Source organism: Myzus persicae, unplaced genomic scaffold (assembly GCF_001856785.1).
Source record: "Myzus persicae strain clone G006 unplaced genomic scaffold, MPER_G0061.0, whole genome shotgun sequence".
Classification (NCBI taxonomy): Eukaryota; Metazoa; Arthropoda; class Insecta; order Hemiptera; family Aphididae; genus Myzus; species Myzus persicae.
In genome coordinates this window covers 226,574-246,402 of record NW_019101568.1, presented here as the reverse complement: position 1 = coordinate 246,402, position 19,829 = coordinate 226,574, and the positions used below count along the sequence as shown (strand labels likewise).

Here is a 19,829-nt window from a genome sequence, read left to right as displayed (position 1 = left end):
TTATAATTTATATAAAATAGGAGGTAATTTCAAGGAAAATATAATATTTATTCATTACTTAATTATTTTTTTTTACATAGATAGCAAAACAATTCTTATTTTAAAATACAGTAAATTAGACGACAAAATACTTCGTTGGGTGACATATCTTATCTTACCTAGTTAACTAGGTAGTTGAAAAAATGCACTGTACATACCTACTGATTTAAATTTTTTACTGTTCGTCTGTACTGTACAATAATTAATATGATATGCAAACATAGATGACAATATGAACAGTTAATATGAGCAAGTCAAGGTAAGATATTATTAGATTTATAATTTATATTATTAATGTGTACACAATATAATTAATTGCAAGAGCCTCAGAGTAGTGACGAAAACATAACTTTGATGGGGGTGATTTGCCACAGTATATTATTTTGACGGTATGTACTATGTAGGCTGACAAAAGCAAAATTAAATATATAATTTAAAAAATATAATGTAATTTTCATTTCACCCTCATTTGAAGGCCACATAAATATCATAAGCTCTTAGTGGGCCCAACTGTATGAATATATATAATTTTTAATTTTATAGAAATACATTAAAACTTAAAAATATTCAAAAAAATACCTAATTCTTAGAATACAGTAGAACCTCATTAATCCACTAATAATTTTTGGCTCTAGGTTGTCCGAATTAAACAAAATAACTAAGAACCAAAAATTATAAATTTAGAAAAAATTTATTGGATATTTAATTATAGGTACTTACAATACTTTAGTCTATATCTTATAAATATTTCTAAAAATATTAAACCTAAAAAATAGTACATAATTGTTTTTCATGTTTATTTTAATCTACATCATAAACTAACGTAATAAACGTCTGTCCAAATTAAGCGAAGTCCGAACTAATGAGGTTTTACTGTATGTATGTACTTAAATATACTTAGTACCTATTCATAATTTTCATATTTATTTAATCATTTTTTATTAATGAGATGTATGAAATTGGTCTTTTTCCGTTAATATCTTATTAAATTGAGGTTTAATATTACTGCTTCCAATTTTCAAAATTGATTCCAAATTTTTGTCAGATAAGGCTCATTCTGTATTTTTATTTTATATATTTAATTTTAGAAAAAGTTAGTTTGTACAAATGAGTGAAATATTTTTAAACTTGGATATTCTATATCAGGAAGAAATTTATAAAAATCAACCAGTCTCTTCGCAATATTTCATTTTTAATGCATCGTTATATTGCAAATCAATCGTTTCCATTTGTAGGGTAGAAGCTAACCCTTCAGTGTTATATCTAAACGGATTTTGTTAGAAAAATGTTGTTGGAATTGGATTTTAAGTTCAGAAATTATTTTTTGAGAAAAGTCAACTGGAATTTGAGTCGTACATTCTATGTTATACAACATCAACAAACAATTTTTTTACATTTGTGTTTCAAATAATATAAGTTTTTGCCTTAACGCTTTTACAAAAGTGTAAATACTACAAATGAGAACATTACCTTGTAATTAGAGATTGAATTCATTAATGTATTTTGCAATATCCACTAAAAAAGCTGTTTCCAATGGTAGCACACATATTTTTAGATTATTTACCGTCCTATGAGGGCCGGTTAAAACTTGTTTGTAAGTTGGCCATAGTTTGGAGACCCTGGGTTTAGAGTCTAGACTATATATAGAGTAAAACTGGAGGGACAGTAAAAGCCAAAAGGATTAAGAAAGTAAAAGGTATAACATAGTTAATAGTTAAAATCATTTAATATTTTAATAAATTTAGCATTCAATGTATAAAAATAATAAATAAAAATACTTAGAATAAAAAAATTAGGCTGCAGCGTACTGTTTTTCATTGTGATGAATGTCTGGGCCGTGGGATAAATCCTATTCTTTCTTGTACAGCATCTTGTTTGGTTTTTGAAGAGTTGCTGTTTTGAAGAGGACCGTACAGAGTTTTTTGTTTTTCTTCTTTAGTTTTTTTAATAGTTTCATAATGATTTTTGATATCCGCGAATTCGCCTAGATCTTCAATCCTTAGCTCTATTCTTGTAGGATTTAATCTAATCATTCTTACCTAAAATAATTAAAAGCATTAGTTACTTTAAAGGGTTTGACACTTAGCTATAAGCACTTGGAATTCACTTTTGATTAATTTATTTTGAGAAATGTACAAGCAAGATGAAAGTAATAACAATTTTGTGGAAGATTAAATAAATCCTTAATAGGTAGGCACTTATTAATTTTTCACTAAAATTAAATAAAACTTATAACAAATAATATCCCTATTTACTTACAGAGTAAATCAGTTGCTGTTAGAGAATATTGATTGGTCACTGATCAGTGATCACTCTTCACTGTTGGGTTTGGTTTGGGTAGATGCACACCAGAAATATATTTCAGCCTGCAACAACATTCAAGATACCAATTATAACAACTATTTTATTTTATTATCTTAGTTAGTACCTTATTTAGTACCTTATTAGAAGACAGTACTGAGCAACAGAACAATAAGTCAATATGGTGACTGCAACTCCTAATTTTTATATCAAGCTGGTTTATTACAAATTTACAACCAATTAATATAATTAATATATTACATATATTATGTTATCAAGCGTCTGGTTATTATAAGATAACAACGGCGGCGCGTTATCTTTTAGTACTTCTATTATCAGTATTACCGTTTATCGCATAATTGATAATATTCGCATATTTTGAAGTGTAGGTATTGTATTGTATCGTGTATACCGCATTACTGGCTACTGCACTTGCGCGTGCTTGTCATCTTACGACTTACATAAATTATACTACTATATATACTACTGTTGTAGCACAAGCACACTGCCACACTAGCAGTCAGCACACTTTTCGTTGCCTTTGCGTCTTGCACGTCCCGCTGCTGCACTGTTGACCTTGCTTGTCTTCGTCGCTCCCTTCTTTCGCGCTGAGTAGAGTGAAATAAGTAATAACAATTAAAAATAAAATTGAACTAAAAAAATTACTTATCGTACTTCGTTTATTCGTTGACCGTGATCCGTGACCTCTAAGAGGTCGTTTCGTAGGTACTATCTTCAGACTCGCGGTTTTAAAATAGAGCGATACAGCAGACACTCGCGGTTGCTCAATTGATAGCGGGACGCTCTACTGACAATACGTTACTGTTCGTCACCAATTGCCAGGGCTGAACATGATGGACTAGTAACGATAATATAATATACGTAGATTATTTTGAATACCGTCCTCGTCCTGAGCACAAAAGCTCATAGTTTTATCAGTTTTAGTTCGTTCGTACCCAGGTAAAAATTTTTTTATTTCAATCTATTTGTTATACCTTAATATTAATATTATGAATTATTTTTATTTTCGAGAAGAACATTATGGAGGAAGATCAGAAGAGATTCATCGAACGGGGTTCCCACAAAGGAAAAGGACTCGCTGTTTTCACCAGTGGTGGTGATTCGCAAGGTACCTATTAAATAATTTCCAGTTCAATTAATTATTTAACAATTATTATGAAGTGTATAAACCAGAAAATAGCTATCTATTTAAATGCAGAGACTGAGGGTTGGGTTTTTGAGCATGGTACTTGTAGCTAGTTTTTTAACTAAATGATTGGAATAGTTATTGAGTAAAGACTGAAGAGTATACCTACTTAATTTATTTAGTTGTTAATAATATTTAAAATTAAGCTATGTCTTAGTATTTTAATTGTATATTGATTACAAGGTTCGTAGCAAATATTTTTAAAATTCATAATTATCGTAACAAAAGTTTATTTTGTAAATATTTTTGTGTATTTATTTGTACCCATCTGTATTCACATATTTTATTTTACCCTTTGAACTTTATAGTAAAAATTAAATAGTTCAGCAATTCAGAGATATTATTTTACAAATAAAACAAAGAACCATCAATTAATATTTTAAACAATATTATGACAATAGTAGCAAGTCTTTTAAAGTCTAAATTTCTTGATATAAAAAATATGACTTTACTAATGTACACACAAATTTCTGAAAAGACCTAAAATTAAAAATTTTCAAGAATATAATACTATTTTATCATATTGCCAGTCATTATATACCTAATTTTATAAAATAATACAGGAATAATATTATATTTATGTACAATATACTGTCATATTGTTCTAATTTAATATTGATAAAATAGTAACAAAAATTCTTCTCTTTGTGATTACATTTTTAGTTTCATATTTGTTTAACAAATCATAGATAGTTTTGTTACTTCTATAATTTCATAATTTTCAAATTTAAACTAAAATCGGCAACATTTATTCACTATATAAATATATATTATTTGTTTTTTTTTGTTTTTTATGAAATAATTTCTCATGCATACTTATACATAATTATTTTATTAATTCGTCATCATCACTTTAATGATGATAAAGATAACTTTATATAGAAATTTGTGTGTAAATATCAAATGTATCTAGCTACATGTTATTATTTTAGAATACATGTAATGTAATATACTCCATTTTGGCTATAACTTAAATGTGTGGGCTAGGCACAGCAAATTCATAATTTTTTCTGAAACCCAACCACATATGCTAATGTGATTTTTGCTTATAGGTATTCAATAACTATTTAATATTCTATTTTGGTTGCATAGTCTTTAAAATAATCTTTAAAAATGATTTTTATTTTGACAGGGATGAATGCTGCTGTCCGTGCTGTTGTTCGTATGGCCATATACCTTGGTTGCAAGGTGTTTTTCATTAAAGAGGGTTATCAAGGTATGGTGGATGGAGGGGATAACATAGAAGAAGCTAATTGGTCTTCGGTATCATCTATAATACATAAGGTGTGTTGAGTGGAATTCACATAATTTATGAACTTTTTTGTTAGTTATATTTATATAACTAATATAAAAATATCAATAGGTATGTTCTCATAAATATGTATTATTGTTTGTTCGTGCTGTGTATTTTAAATGAACTACATGTTTTGAATTTGTATGAAGTTGTTAGCATTAGCTAGTCACATAAGTGGACTAAAAAGGATTTAGTATTGCAATTTAATGAAAACAATAATTGTCTGAAATCAATATGTTTGCACGCAATAGGCCAAGGAATTCTAGTTGACTAATAAATTATAGACATTTTAACTTTTAGTAATATTTAGAATATGGAATAAGCTAAACTATAAATATCAAATAATTCATACTAATCTTTTTTAAAACAATAATCTACTCTACTATAGAACAATTCCATATGATTTTGTTGCATTAATATGTTGTAATACTAAACATTTAATTGCTGTCATATAAATGTACTCCTTGCCCTGTTTTGAATTAATTTTTGAATCTCCTTTTGTAATATTTAAATTTTAATAAAATATTGACCTTAGTTTAACCTACTTATATGGTGAATTTGTATCATTTTATAAAACATATATTGGTATATTTGTTGTTATAATAAATAACTACATTTATGGCTACTCTTATGGCATGACCTCAGTAGACCAAGTAAGGCAGAGTTTTAATACAACTTTGATGATCAATAAAATGTATTAGGAAGGTGAAATTATTTTAAAGTCGGACTAATTTTTATTATGTGCATATCTTATTAATAAAATGTTGTTCTATATTATAATGGTTACTCGTGGTAAAACTGTACTACAAATAATCATATTCTTAAATTGATATTTATTCTGTTGCCTGATGTATTGATCTAATTGATATGTTCTTTACCGTATTGAGTTCTATTATTTCTGACCTTCAAATAACCCCTGGCTCAGTTTACAGAACAATACTTATACATTAATAATAATTAAAATTTTTAATATGTTCAATTTAGGGCGGTACTGTAATTGGTTCAGCACGATGCATGGATTTCAAAGAACGTGTTGGACGGCTTAAGGCTGCTTGCAACCTGGTGAAACGTGGAATTACAAATTTGGTAGTAATTGGAGGAGACGGTTCTTTAACAGGAGCCAACCTATTTAGACAAGAATGGTCTAGTCTTCTAGATGAACTATTGCAGACTTCACAAATTAATAAGGCAGAACGTGAAAAATATAAACAATTGAATATTGTCGGAATGGTTGGTTCTATTGATAATGATTTTTGTGGTACTGATATGACAATTGGTACGGATTCTGCATTACATCGCATAATGGATGCAATTGATGCTATTGTGTCAACAGCCTATTCACATCAAAGAACATTTATTATGGAAGTAATGGGACGCCATTGCGGGTATGATTGTTAATTTTAATTATAATATAGTTTAAAAAATTTATAATTTATAAGAAAATTGAGAAAACTCCAAGAAATCAGGTGATTCTATGACCTTAAGATTTTGTAGATATTAGTAACCTCAAAGAAATTTCAAAGAATATTGTATATTAATTTATTAGAAAGAAATGTATTTCTTTGATATTTCTCGTATTGATAAATATTTTATTGAGTGCTTATATAAATTCTTATAACTATTCAGTGTTCATCAAATTTTTTATAATATTTTAGTTTTATTTTAGGCTTACAATCTCTTGGGTGTGTGATTTCATTGATTACATATTTAAATTGGTCATTGGAAATTGACCAAAATTATTAGTTTAATCAAGTTTATTGTGATATCTAGTAATTTTGGTGGCACATTAATAAACATATTTAGAAAAGTCCAGTCATCATATAACATTTGCTTAAGGTTGAAATTAAATTAAATGTTATCAATATATTTTTTTAATATAACATAAATTATTGACACAATAATTATATGTTATAATAAGCAAATGATAAAATAGCTTTAAAACATTATATTATTATAGTTTTGCATTTTGTTTTAGTTTGGTTGATAGTAGTATTATTATTATCTTAATGAACAGAACTTTTCAATTTATTTTATAATTTGTAGTAGATTGGTTTATTTTTTTTTAACATGGCTTCAGGCTATTTTAAATAGACAATAGTTAATCAAAATGTTGTGCTGTAAGGTTTTAGACTTGATTTTCATTTGTTCTAATTTGTAACTGTGGATTTTTATGTGTTTGAAATAATTAAAATAATTATTATTCAGATAAATGCTTAGTTTTAAAATTTTAAAAAATTTTCAGAAGTCAAAATTGAATTTATTTATTTACCAATAACCTTTAGCAATACTTATATGTGTTGATCCCTGTTTTAATTATTGTAAAATATACAGTTTTTATGTATGTAAATACTGATATTAGATAATGTAATAGTTAACTTAAATTATTTTTATATTATTTATACAACTTATTAAGTTTTTATATTTTATTTGTAATATTTTTAATTTTATATTTCAAATGATATTGTTTTGACAGTATTTTTAAATACATTTGAGTTATTTTAATTCAGTATTTACAGTGCATATATATTATATATATATATATATAATATATATAGTTTAAACTCTTTTTCAACAAGTTATGCATAGTACTTATTCAGTTCTTTAAATTCAATAGGTAGTATTTTTGAAATTGATAATTGTATATTAAGTTTACATTTTTGTTAGGTTTGAGTATACATCTATTAATATGTCTAGTTAAATAAAATGCTTTTAAATTTGAATTATTGAACTTATGTTTGTAATAACTTAATCTATTTTCTCGTGAGCTGTGGTGAAGGCTATAGTAAAGTATCCAAACTGATTACCTATATTCAGAAAATATTCTAAATTTTTGATATGACAGAATTATTTTATATAAGTTGATAGTTTTATACATTATATTATTATACGAAATATATTAACTAACTGTATAATTTTTAATCACAGCCTTACCTTTATTATAAGCTGATGAATAACTTGAACAGTCATAGAATCACCTAAAATGGATTTATTTTCTTCTTAGATTTCTAATCCTTATAAATATACTAGGGAAATAAAATTATATAGCTGAGTCAATTATTGTAGTTCAATAATGATTTAAGGTAATAGAAGTTTATTATAGAATAATTTATTGTTTATTGTAGTTAAGTGTTTTTTTTTTTTCATAATTTGAGTTAACTGCCAGTTACCAGGTATTGATTTGAAAGAGACAAGAGTATATGAATAAATATATTATATATATATTTCTTATATTTTACTAATTTTATGAATAGTACATTATTTTTAATTAGTACCTACATATTTTTAAGTATTTTAGTAGGTAATTTGTTTTTGAAATCAATTATTTGAACCTTATTCGATGAAATCTACTAAACAGATAAAAATATAAACCTGTAGGCATACATACAAATGTATACAAATAGACTATATACTATACAAATATTTACTTAACATTTGAAACAATACGTAATTGACTTGGCTTCGATTTTCAATCTTTTGTCTGTTAAAAAGTAAAACTGAATTACATAATAAATAATAAATAATAATACTTCTCCGTATTAAAACTTGGCCTATCTCTTCTTTTTATAACAAAATAAAAGTGATTGAAGTGTTCTTGTTTCAAGTTTAATAACGCCGCTGTTGCATATAAAGGTACCTTGCACTTGTCACAGCCCTCACTAGTGAAGCTGACTACGTGTTTATACCAGAGATGCCACCACCACGTGATTGGCCGACCAAACTTTGCAACAAATTAGAGCAGGCAAGGACTATATTATACAAAGAAAACAATACATGATCGATACCTTAACCTGAGAATCTTGTAAACTTCTTCTCGGACACGTCTTTACCAACACATCTTTAAATCCATTAACAACCGCTCGCACTTTTTGATTTTATAATTTATATATTATACTAAAGCATGATTATCCCTGTGTTTTATTTTATTTATCTGTCTTAGCGCTTAACTATTTTAAATTTTACGTTTTGTTCTCGCCTCCTTTGTAGATAAGGTCATAGGAAGCTCACCACGCAAATTCATTATATCTATAGAATATTATATATTATAGAGGAAACTGGTCTGATTTGTTTGTGGCTATGTCGCGGGGTGCAGTGTACAGTAGTGGCAAAACCATAATAATAATAATACATTAATTTCCATTTATTTATTCAATAACAATTACAACTATACGTCCACGTACAAGGTGATTATTGATTAATGTAAGAAACTTGTTTTCCTTTTTTGTTTTAAAAATAACTTATTACAAAACATCAATTATATCAGTTTCATTTTTGCATTATAGCAATTAGTGATTAATTATTTAGGTTCTAATTCTGCTATTTTAAATTTAATATTCTGATAAATATCAGTGATAATATATTATAGTATGGTAACTATATGTATACAACATTTAAAATTGTTGACAATTAATTAGTGTCTTACATTAAAAAAAAATCACTCTGTATAACTCATTTGTGTATTATATATTTTTATACAATATATACATCTATGTATGTAGAATAATAATATGTATACATACTACATGTATTTTTGTCATATATAATGTTGAATTAGTGGATGTTTAGAAATGTATGGTGGGAGTGTGCTATATTAAACAAATGTGCAGGTATTTAGCTTTGGTTACGGCATTGGCGGCAGAAGCCGATTTTGTGTTCATTCCAGAATGGCCACCTCACCAAGATTGGGCGTCGAAAATGTGTAAAAAATTGCTACAGGCAAGACCTAATTCTGTTTTACAGCATAAAAATATGATGCATGAGTTGTATTAGTCTGCCAGTGTGTTATATATTATTTTCCTTATACCTACATTGCATTAAATATTATATGTTATTACTTACGTATCACTTATTATACTTGAGTTTTAGCTATATCGTATTATTATATTATTCAGTGTTATTCCATTAAGGTTTTTGAAAATATCACATAATATATACCATATAGTGATACTAACCAAACATAGGAAATATGTTTTGATTTTTTAAAAGCATTTGGTTACAAATTATTTTAAATTAATTTAACTACTTCTGTAAGTCTGACGATTTTGAGGTTTTATTATTTTGATATTATGGTTAAGTTTTCTAAAACTTCATTTTGTTGACCTTAAATTGAGAAATTTTCATGAAAGCTCAAACATTATACATTTTATATTTTAATACTGACTTCACTTATCATTTTGATTCAACTGTTATGTGCCTATTGTTGATCTACCATCTTATCTTGAGTCTAGTATTTAAAATATATTTTCCATATTTCAAGAATTAGAGCTATTATTGTTTAAAAATGTAATTAATATTAGATTTTTGAGTTATCAAATTGAAATGTCCATCTTACAATTATTAATATAGTATTTAACACTTATTTTGACCCAATTTTTATGAATTATTTTGTAATGATGAATTATGATCATTGGGTAATGGATATTGATCATAATAAATTCATAAGTTATTTTATGTAACGACGAATTGTATAAGTGACTGGGATTTATTGTAGTGTGTTTTGTAGGTAGAAAATGGCTTTAGATATATTGCGTATGATTGTATGAGGAAAAGTAATAAATGTTTTAAGTGTTCGATATGTGCATGCATTCATTTAGACTAAAACAAGGATTGCAAACGTTCAATAATTTAGTTTAAAAAATGTGTTTACCTTGTGGCTTGTGTCTGCTTATGTTTTAGCTTATGTTTTGCTATGTACACAATTCAGTACCTAGGTATACAAATATCAAACATAGTACACATAATATACATGTCCTTAAATAGCTTTACGTTTTAAAGGGTATCATATTTGGTATTTATAGCAGATGTCATGTAATTCAGTTAAAAAAATTTTTTGTTGAATTATTAAATTCAAATATATTTTTATTTAAAGTTAACCAAAAAAAAAATATCATCATTGTTCGAAATTTTAAATTATAACATAATAATAAAGCCTGTATGTTCATTTCTAAAATGTTTGCCATCCCTGGTTTAGAATTATTTTTGCTTTAAAACTAATTTGAATTTGTTAATATCGTTTCTTAAACCCAATTATCAAAAGGATTGAAAGCTAAAGGGATCTATGTGTGTATTAGTCAAATCACCGATACGTACAATACAATTTTTTTGATATATTGTGTTCTATTTCCAACATACGTGCCTACCTACTTATAATCTATAAGGAGGTGTTAAGAATTTCTGATAGGTAACAAATTTTACTTGAGATCATCATTCCCGTGTTATCTCTGATCACTCTAAACTCTAAAAAAGTAGACATTAAAAATCAGATATTTAAATTTTTGGAGAAAAATGACGACAATTTAAAATCTGTCTTCTGAGTCTTATAGTTTAACTAGATCAAATATCAATACGTTGGAAATACAATACAACTAAATTTAGTAGTGCGTGTTAAACAAAGCCAGACAGTTATCAATTTGAATCACCTTAAAATATAATAATATTATTGTTGCATTGATTTTATAATATAGTTAATATTTGTACTAAACTATTTATTTATTTAGACGCTTAAAGGTTCTTCAAAGATCACTTCAATGATGATCAATGCCGCTTTAAATATTGTACTAACTACTAACGTCTTAGTATATTGAATTTCTGTTGTTAATGTTTATTATTATAATCCAATGATCACTTTATAATTTTCATGGGCTTAATTTATTTTTCTATTTTTACCTATAATTTTATTTGGCTTACTTATATCTTAAGACGGCACTAACCATAACTAGGTACATATAAAATAACATGATTGCGATAATCATCGATTATAAATAATAGCTATTGTAAATTGTAATTAATAAAATAAGACGCAACCTATACAATTTGTTTAACGAACAAAAACAAGAGTGTTACCCATTATTGATCACTATTCATGACCACGAATCTCAAACACTGATTTTGTTTAAAATTAAAAACAATTATTAACGTCCTCGCCACGCACGGTCGTTAATCAAGAAATTCACCCCTACGGCTCTACACCATGGGAAAAATTAATAAATAAACTAAATAAATTGAATAATAAGTCAATGTCGATTGTTATAAAAAAATGTGTCATGGTGTAATTAATAATAATTAAATTGGCTTATACTACTCAAATGATTACATAAATATAATAATCAACAATAATGAATAAATATTTTTTTAAATAAATGTATGGTTTTATCTGCTATGCCACCATTTTCCAAATTTTTAATGCCGAGATTTTTTTTATCGATTCCGAAAATGTACTAAGTTCATTTTATACAGTTTAAATGTATTGCTATAATAAAATCAGTTTTGTAATGTGCAAATGATGATACTTCTTATTTAATTATTACATCATTTTGGCCCAGTCCAATAATAAGGCAAATTTTGCTTAAGGAAATTCTAATAACTGTTTTAGTGTTTTCTATCATATTTGTTTGAGTTTATTTTCGTTAGTCTTATGACAATAGTAAAAGAATCTTTCTCGCAACGATGATGTTGTCATATAATTTGAGTTTAACTTTCTACAGACTCCAGTCTTCATTATATATAATGTATTATAATCATTAATCTCTTCAGCTGCTGTTCATCGTCATCCTTGTAATCAGTTATTGCATTGGGGCTTTATGTACACTTTTCTGCTTTGTTGTTGTAGTGCATAACAAAATTGTTTGAATAATGACCGTGTATGTATATAGACGTTGTTAAATTATCATTATCGAAAAGGGAAAACCATACGATTTTTGAAAATGTAATAAATAATATTTCTGCTCATCGATGGATGAGTGTCTAGTGAGTGGTGGATGAAAATATCTTCGAGCTTTGTGAACGAGCTTTTGGGATATGACGTGCGTCGTTTGGCCAGTTTTTCAATTATTATTAATACTCATCACTCATGATGTGTACGTATATATAATATGCTTTATGTATATTTAGGAACGGACGGCAGGCCAGCGTTTAAACATCATCATCGTGTCCGAAGGCGCTATCGACCGTGACGGGCAGCCGATCACTGCTGAGATGGTGAAACAAGTGGTAGTCGACAACTTGAAACAGGACACGCGGATTACGGTCTTGGGTCACGTCCAGAGAGGAGGCGCCCCATCGGCTTTCGATAGAGTTTTGGTAAACATTTTCTTTAGTTAGTTCTATAATATACTCTATATAATATCTATTATTTGTACCATATCGTTATTTGTGTTTGGGCGATAACGATGAACTGTGTGTTGGTAGGGCTGAAATTCGGTCGGTGTTCGTCAATTGATCTGATTTATCTAGACTTCCTGTAATATATACATTTTTAGGGCCGATGGATTTATCACATATTAAAAAATAAAAAGGTGTAGGTACCTACATCGTTTACTCTAGGAAAATATCACGAAAGTTGGTACCTATTAACTATAATATTTTAATTAAACATACAACTATAATAATTTTAAAAGTTAGCAGAACCAAATTGTAAGAAAATACAAATAAAATAAATATTGAAACAATGTCATTATGTTAGGGCGTAAAAGTTCTAAATTGTCTTAGTTTAAATAAATGATTGAGAATTAGTGCTGAAAAATATTAATCTAAATCTAAAATCTAAAATATTTTATAAGACGACTTATAATATGTTCATGGTTCATTATTAAATTGTTTCATTTGTTATAATAGTAACTTCAGAAATTATCGTTTATTTTTTTAACTATAGCATTTTTAGTATTTCAATATTGTTCGGCACAATTGATGCATAAGCTTTTTGAATCCCATAATTTTATTTTTTACTTGCAATTTTTGGAGCAATTGACGCACATTTATTCTCGATTTGGTGTGGGTTGCATTTTTTTTTAATTGTCCACGGAAATGACCGGGAAATATTGGACGAAACTAAACTTAAGTATCCCTATATATACTATTCATTACTTACTTAATTATTTAAATTTAAAAAAAAAACGACCAGTATAAATTATGGGTTGTAATTATTATTCGGAAATTCGCCACCTTTCGTTTCTTTAACCCAGGTACCAAGATATATTATGGAATTTGAATGTGCTTTTCACATTTCCAAAGTTAAGTTAGTTTAGAATATTTGGATAATGCCCCGAAAAATAATATTGTTTGTAAAAATCTATTTTTGCAACGATTGTTGATGACCTGCTGTAGTCGGCTCGCTGTTTACCCTAAATTCGGTATTTCCTACTCTTCTTTTTCCGCCCTTATGAATTATCAAACTATCAAAGTGCAAAAGCTCATTTGATCATTTAAAGTTGTATGCTTCTACTATTATGGCTATGTGAAGTATCGAATCTTCTGGAATTGTACACGTTACGCTATAATAGCTACGTGTATTCATGCAGTATTGCAGTATAGTATATGTTAGTTATATTATGTTTGTGTTTATTGGATTTTTTTTGTCGTAGGGATGCAGAATGGGAGCGGAAGCTGTCATGGCCTTAATGGAAGCTACACCGGAAACCGAGGCTTGTGTCGTGTCGTTGGATGGCAATCAGGCAGTCCGTCTGCCGTTAATGGAATGTGTCGAAAAGACTAAAGCCGTGGCCAAAGCCATGGCGGACAAAGAATGGGAATTAGCCGTCCAACTGAGAGGAAGGTAAAAATATCAAATGCAGTACAGATTTATTGCACTATTCCAGTAACTGAAGGGTGTTAAATTTTTTTTTTTAATGTTTAATCTTTGATGAGAAGCAAACAAGTTAGTTGGTAGGTACTTAAAATGTCACGAGTACCTACCTAAACCTATACTGAATTACGGGCTTAACGGTTTTAGAAAAGTAAATAACTGTATTTCTTGTTGTATCAATGTATAGACAATTTGTATGATAATTATTAAGTAGGTACACACTAGAAATAACGCAAGTAAATATTGTCGTTTATTAAAAAACAAAATACCAATATGATATTATTGGCGTCTCAGTTGTTTGTCTGTTTGAGGGTATTGTTGATATGTTAATATCGCAATTCACAATGCTAAATAAATGAAAAATTTAAAAAATTTCAAGTAGGTAATTGCTCTCCTAAACATTAGGTGTCGAGTGTATGTATATATCAAGTTTGTCACCAAATAAATTCTGAATGAAGCCATTAATGCATTGGTTTACAACAGTTTTTTTTGTATGGGTCTAAAGATACTTTTTCTAATAGAACAAATGCTTCCCACTCATCAACTTTATTTCTGGTAGATAGTTGTATCTAGTTTGAACTTTTGATCAGAAGTAGACATTTCCCAGTACTTTTTAAAATAATTTAGAAAAACAAAAAAAAAAATTACAAAAATTGTTTTATGTTGTAATATTATTATTAGAGTATTTGTTTTGTAACCTCGGTACCCAAAAAGTTGAACTTTCGCTCAGAATTATTTTGCATCATATAAAATTAGTATACAATGATTTATTATCATTAAATTTAAATTCAACTCATCCATTACAGTGATCTACTCAATGGCAATTTACCATCATGCACACTTGTCACCTACTGTACAACAAAGTGATCATGCCTATACTTGTTTTTTTAGTTTTCCTGATTTAGATTGTTTTAACAAGTACATTATCTGCTTGTGATCAACCCCCCCCCTCCCCAAGTACAAATTTGATACATTTTCCTAATAATAACACAAAACATATTGTAAAACCAATACATTCATCGCTCTGCTCAGAATCTAAATTGTATGTAATATGTACCTCTATCATTGAACTGTACTAATAATTTCTCGTAGGTTCACTTCTCATAATATATTTGCAATACTATATAAACTGCCCAACGTTTTGTCTCACTGATGAATTATTCATTAAATGCTTAATTTTTGTTTGCAGGAGTTTTGCGAGAAACTTGGAAACGTACAAAATGTTGACACGTTTGAAACCTCCACGTTCAGCGTTTGATGAATTGGGACGGGGATTGGTTAGTTGATCATTTAATTTAAATATTTTTTTTTATTTTTAATGATATTTCTGTATTTCTTTTTATTAATTTAAACAATGTTGTTTGATATTTTTTCCATGAATTCCTTAGAGTTTAAATCGAGTAAGTAAATTGATTTTCCAATTGGTTATGCAATATATTATTATTGCAAACACCAAACACATACAAAAAAAAATCACATTAAAATTATTGTTTTTATATAACAGCAAGACACACTGTGGGGTCAGGTAAGATGACTTATGGTGAAGTAATGATAATTTTGGAGTATTTCGATTTTCAAGCTTCATAACGCCTTTAATGCGTGATTGGAAATTAAAAATTAATGACAAAAACAATAATTATTTAAACATTTTATCAAATTATAGTAGACATTGTATTTAAAATAAGCATAATAGTTGTATTAGTGTTTACTATTTATTTGTGTGTGTTTTGATTGGGCTTATGTTATATTATAATGCAGATATTTTCTACAGAGATTGTATTGGTAGTTTTCAATTTTTAATTTTATAAATGAAACTCAATAATGGCATATTGATAATTTTGAGTCATTGAAAATTATAGGAAGGTTATACCCTTGCTGTAATGCACATTGGAGCTCCCGCATGCGGTATGAATTCTGCCGTACGTTCATTTGTACGGAATTGTATCTACAGAGGTGACACTGTTTATGGCATTCATGACGGCGTAGAAGGTTTAGTAGCAGGAAATGTGAGTATTTTATCACGTAATTTAAAGCTAGGTATAGCGTCAAATAACTATTTGGTTTCTTAGATTCAAGTAATGCAGTGGTCTGACGTTACTGGCTGGGTCGGCCAAGGCGGTGCTATGCTGGGTACAAAACGTACTCTTCCAGAAAAAAGAATGCCGGAAATCGCTGCAAGGCTCAAAGAGTTTAACATCCAAGCACTTTTGATAATTGGAGGCTTTGAGGTTGGTAACATTCTCTAAATTTAAGAAAATGATTTGAAATTTGTATGAACTTAATTATTTTAGGCGTACCAAGCTGGAATTCAGTTAGTTCAAAACCGTAAAAATTTCCCGGAATTCTGCATACCGATGGTTATAATACCATCAACTATTAGTAATAACGTGCCTGGTACAGAATTTTCATTAGGTTGTGATACCGCTCTAAATGAAATTACTGAGGTTTGTAATTTTATTAAAACTTATATAACAAATACACTTTATTTACTATTACCTTTTCATTACATTTGTATGGCCTCTGTATGGTTACAATTTTTTACTTTAGATTTGTGACAGAATTCGACAGTCCGCTCAAGGTACTAAGCGGCGTGTATTTGTCATTGAAACTATGGGTGGTTACTGTGGATATTTAGCTACTGTTGCTGGTCTGGCAGGCGGTGCTGATGCAGCTTACATATACGAAGAGAAATTTACCATAAAAGATTTGCAAAATGATGTATATCATATGGCTTCAAAAATGGCAGAAGGTGTTCAACGTGGTTTGATATTAAGGTTATATACTTAAGGCTATATAAAAACAAAAATTTAACATTATTGTTTTAAAAGTCTAAATAATGTATTTTTATTTTTAGAAATGAAAAATGTAGTGAGAACTACAATACTGACTTTATATTCAGACTTTACACCGAAGAAGGGAAAGGATTATTCAGTACTCGTATGAATGTTTTAGGTAAAGCTTTTATAATTTATAGTATGTTAAAAATAAATTATTAAATGCCTAATCTAATAAAATAGTTAGAAACATAAAGTAACTGGATTTGTAATTGATTTTATAGTTATTGCTCATTATTATAAATTTATGTGTCTAGGTCATATGCAACAAGGGGGTTCGCCTACTCCATTTGATCGTAATATGGGTACAAAACAAGCAGCAAAGTGTGTGGAGTGGTTAGTGGAAAAATTGAGAGAATCTACTAGACCAGATGGAACAATTTATACAGATAATCCAGATACAGCTGCAATGATGGGTGTAATAAGACGGCAGTATCGTTTCACACCTTTAACTGATTTACTGCCACTTACCAATTTTGAGTAAGGAAATTATTTTAATGTATATTATATTTTACCAATATAAATATTTCATTTAAAATTATTACAAATGATTTAAATGTATCTGTCGACTAGAAAGTAGGAAATTGTAAGAAGGAATTTTTATTTTTTAAATAAACAAATATTTAATTTTTATAATATTGAGTAGAAATTTCAAAAAGTGTGAATAGTGTAAAGAAGTTATTGTAACTGTGATATTTTAACTGTTGAGAATAGTTTTTTTGAAAAGGAATAATATTAATCTAGGATTTTGCTACGGTTTCATAGTTCTTAATGTGATAAATTATTTTTATTTACAGGCAGCGTATAGCTAAGACTCAGTGGTGGTTGAAGTTGAGACCACTCTTACGTATACTCGCTAAACACGATAGTGCGTATGAAGAGGAAGGTATGTACATAACAGTTGAGGAAGGACTTGAAGCAGATACACTGTTGGCTTAAACAAACACTTAACTGATTATATGTTTTTACTGAAACTGTTGTTTTTATCCCAAGAGTGTGCAAATATATTATTAATAATAATGAATAGGTACAATTAAATTAAAAAAATTAAAAATTCACCTAATTAATAATTATTATAGTTTATACATTAGTAAACACTCTAGTCATCATGTATAAAATAGATAATACTTATATCCTCGACAAATTATTTACCAATTTTGAAACTATTATAATAACGTTTGTTAACTACGTTTAGACTGTTTTTTAGATGAATATTTGTGTTTATCAGTACAATTCTGTCTAGTTTAATGTTTGAACGAGATTATAAATATTAAAAAATCTTATTTAATGTAACCAATTAATATGTTGTTAAAGTAACTAATTGTTTTCCAAATATTTCTTATTATATACAAATATCTGTCATCCACTACTTAACATAAAATAAGTGTTGACTATTTTAAATTAGGAATTTTTTTTTTTTTTATTGTAAAATAAAACCATATCAATTTGACAATTCAAGCTTTAAACAAAAATATTATTCGATAGTTTTAAATTAAGAGAGAACTCAATTAATGAACAAAATAAAAAATACAGTAATTTCAAACCAAATGTGATTTTAAATTTCTTCCATTGTCCTCTAACTATCCTTCCAATAGAAATGATAAAGTGTTAAATAAAAATGTGTACAAAACAATATACCAAAACAAATGGATGTACAAATTTGTATTAATATTAAAATTTAATAAGTTGTACTTATTTATTGTGTGTAGTTAAAACATATTGTTGACAAATAATATTTGTAGTGTTGTATGCTATTATGTTTATAAAAAATTAAAAATTGTGTATGATCATGTTATAATAATAATATAGTGATAACCAGAAAATTTGAGTTATAAGAGAAGTAATAAATATTAATTTTAAATGTTATGCATGTATTCTAAGCAAAAATTACATAATATATGAATTAAATATTATCAAAACAACACTTTGTTAATTATATATTTTTGAAACAACAACATCTACAATAATATTATGTATATTGTGTAATTTATATTTACCAAAGAGATACTTTATGGGGCTTATATGACAGAATAGATTATATACTTAAACTCTAATAAATAATACTGTAATCAGGTATTCAGATTTATACTATATTGAATTAAATGATAAATCATTGATTGCTATGTGTTATTGGAAAAATTTATTAAAATATCCACTTTTATAATGTTTTATCACTTACAATTTTTTCATTTAAAATGTTACCTAGGTTTTATTTTGGCCTGCTAGATTTTAAAGTTCTAAATAGTTAACCCTTTCAGTATCTTTGAGTTTCCAATCCCTAGACCCTGATATATACCATACAAATTCATCTTATATCTTTGGTATGATAATATAATAGCTATTATGTTACCCAAGTGTCGACACAAAATTCAGTTTTCAAAAATAACTGGATAAAGTTCAAATTTTCCCTCCTATGGGATCTAAATGATTCTAGTCAATTTACTATAATAAATTATGTAACTTTAATCATTAGGTGGATAAGATACCTAATGATTAATGGGTCCACTATACAAAATACTGTTGTACAAACATTAATTCCAAAGAATAGGTAAATATGAATTTTTAAACTACCTATAC

General features: G+C 27.6%; 1 protein-coding gene and 1 long non-coding RNA gene across 6 annotated transcripts; one reads left to right on the top strand and one right to left on the bottom strand.

The window, feature by feature from the left end:
* Window positions 1-1,868: 1,868 nt before the first annotated feature.
* Window positions 1,869-3,132, bottom strand: LOC111029563. Its single transcript, XR_002604028.1, has 4 exons — window positions 3,016-3,132; window positions 2,480-2,948; window positions 2,299-2,405; window positions 1,869-2,078 (listed from the first exon to the last, which is right to left on the bottom strand). It is a non-coding gene; the product is annotated as an uncharacterized LOC111029563 (long non-coding RNA).
* Window positions 3,133-3,183: 51 nt separating this feature from the next.
* LOC111029559 (ATP-dependent 6-phosphofructokinase) lies at window positions 3,184-18,897 on the top strand. 5 transcript variants are annotated; one of them, XM_022308597.1, is made up of 17 exons: window positions 3,184-3,300; window positions 3,376-3,469; window positions 4,680-4,831; window positions 5,826-6,226; window positions 9,446-9,554; window positions 12,729-12,917; window positions 14,198-14,388; window positions 15,608-15,695; window positions 15,807-15,818; window positions 15,923-15,943; window positions 16,278-16,424; window positions 16,488-16,646; window positions 16,710-16,862; window positions 16,966-17,192; window positions 17,273-17,370; window positions 17,510-17,732; window positions 18,050-18,191. In XM_022308597.1, the coding sequence occupies exons 2-17, from the start codon at window positions 3,382-3,384 to the stop codon at window positions 18,189-18,191; spliced, it is 2,400 nt and encodes a 799-aa protein (XP_022164289.1). In that variant the 5' UTR covers window positions 3,184-3,300; window positions 3,376-3,381. The 5 variants fall into 5 exon arrangements, with proteins under 5 accessions (XP_022164289.1, XP_022164288.1, XP_022164292.1 ...); XM_022308596.1 differs by lacking the exon at window positions 9,446-9,554 and adding an exon at window positions 8,472-8,580; XM_022308598.1 differs by lacking the exons at window positions 3,184-3,300; window positions 9,446-9,554 and adding an exon at window positions 8,472-8,580 and having other exon boundaries at window positions 3,382-3,469; window positions 18,050-18,897.
* Window positions 18,898-19,829: the final 932 nt, after the last annotated feature.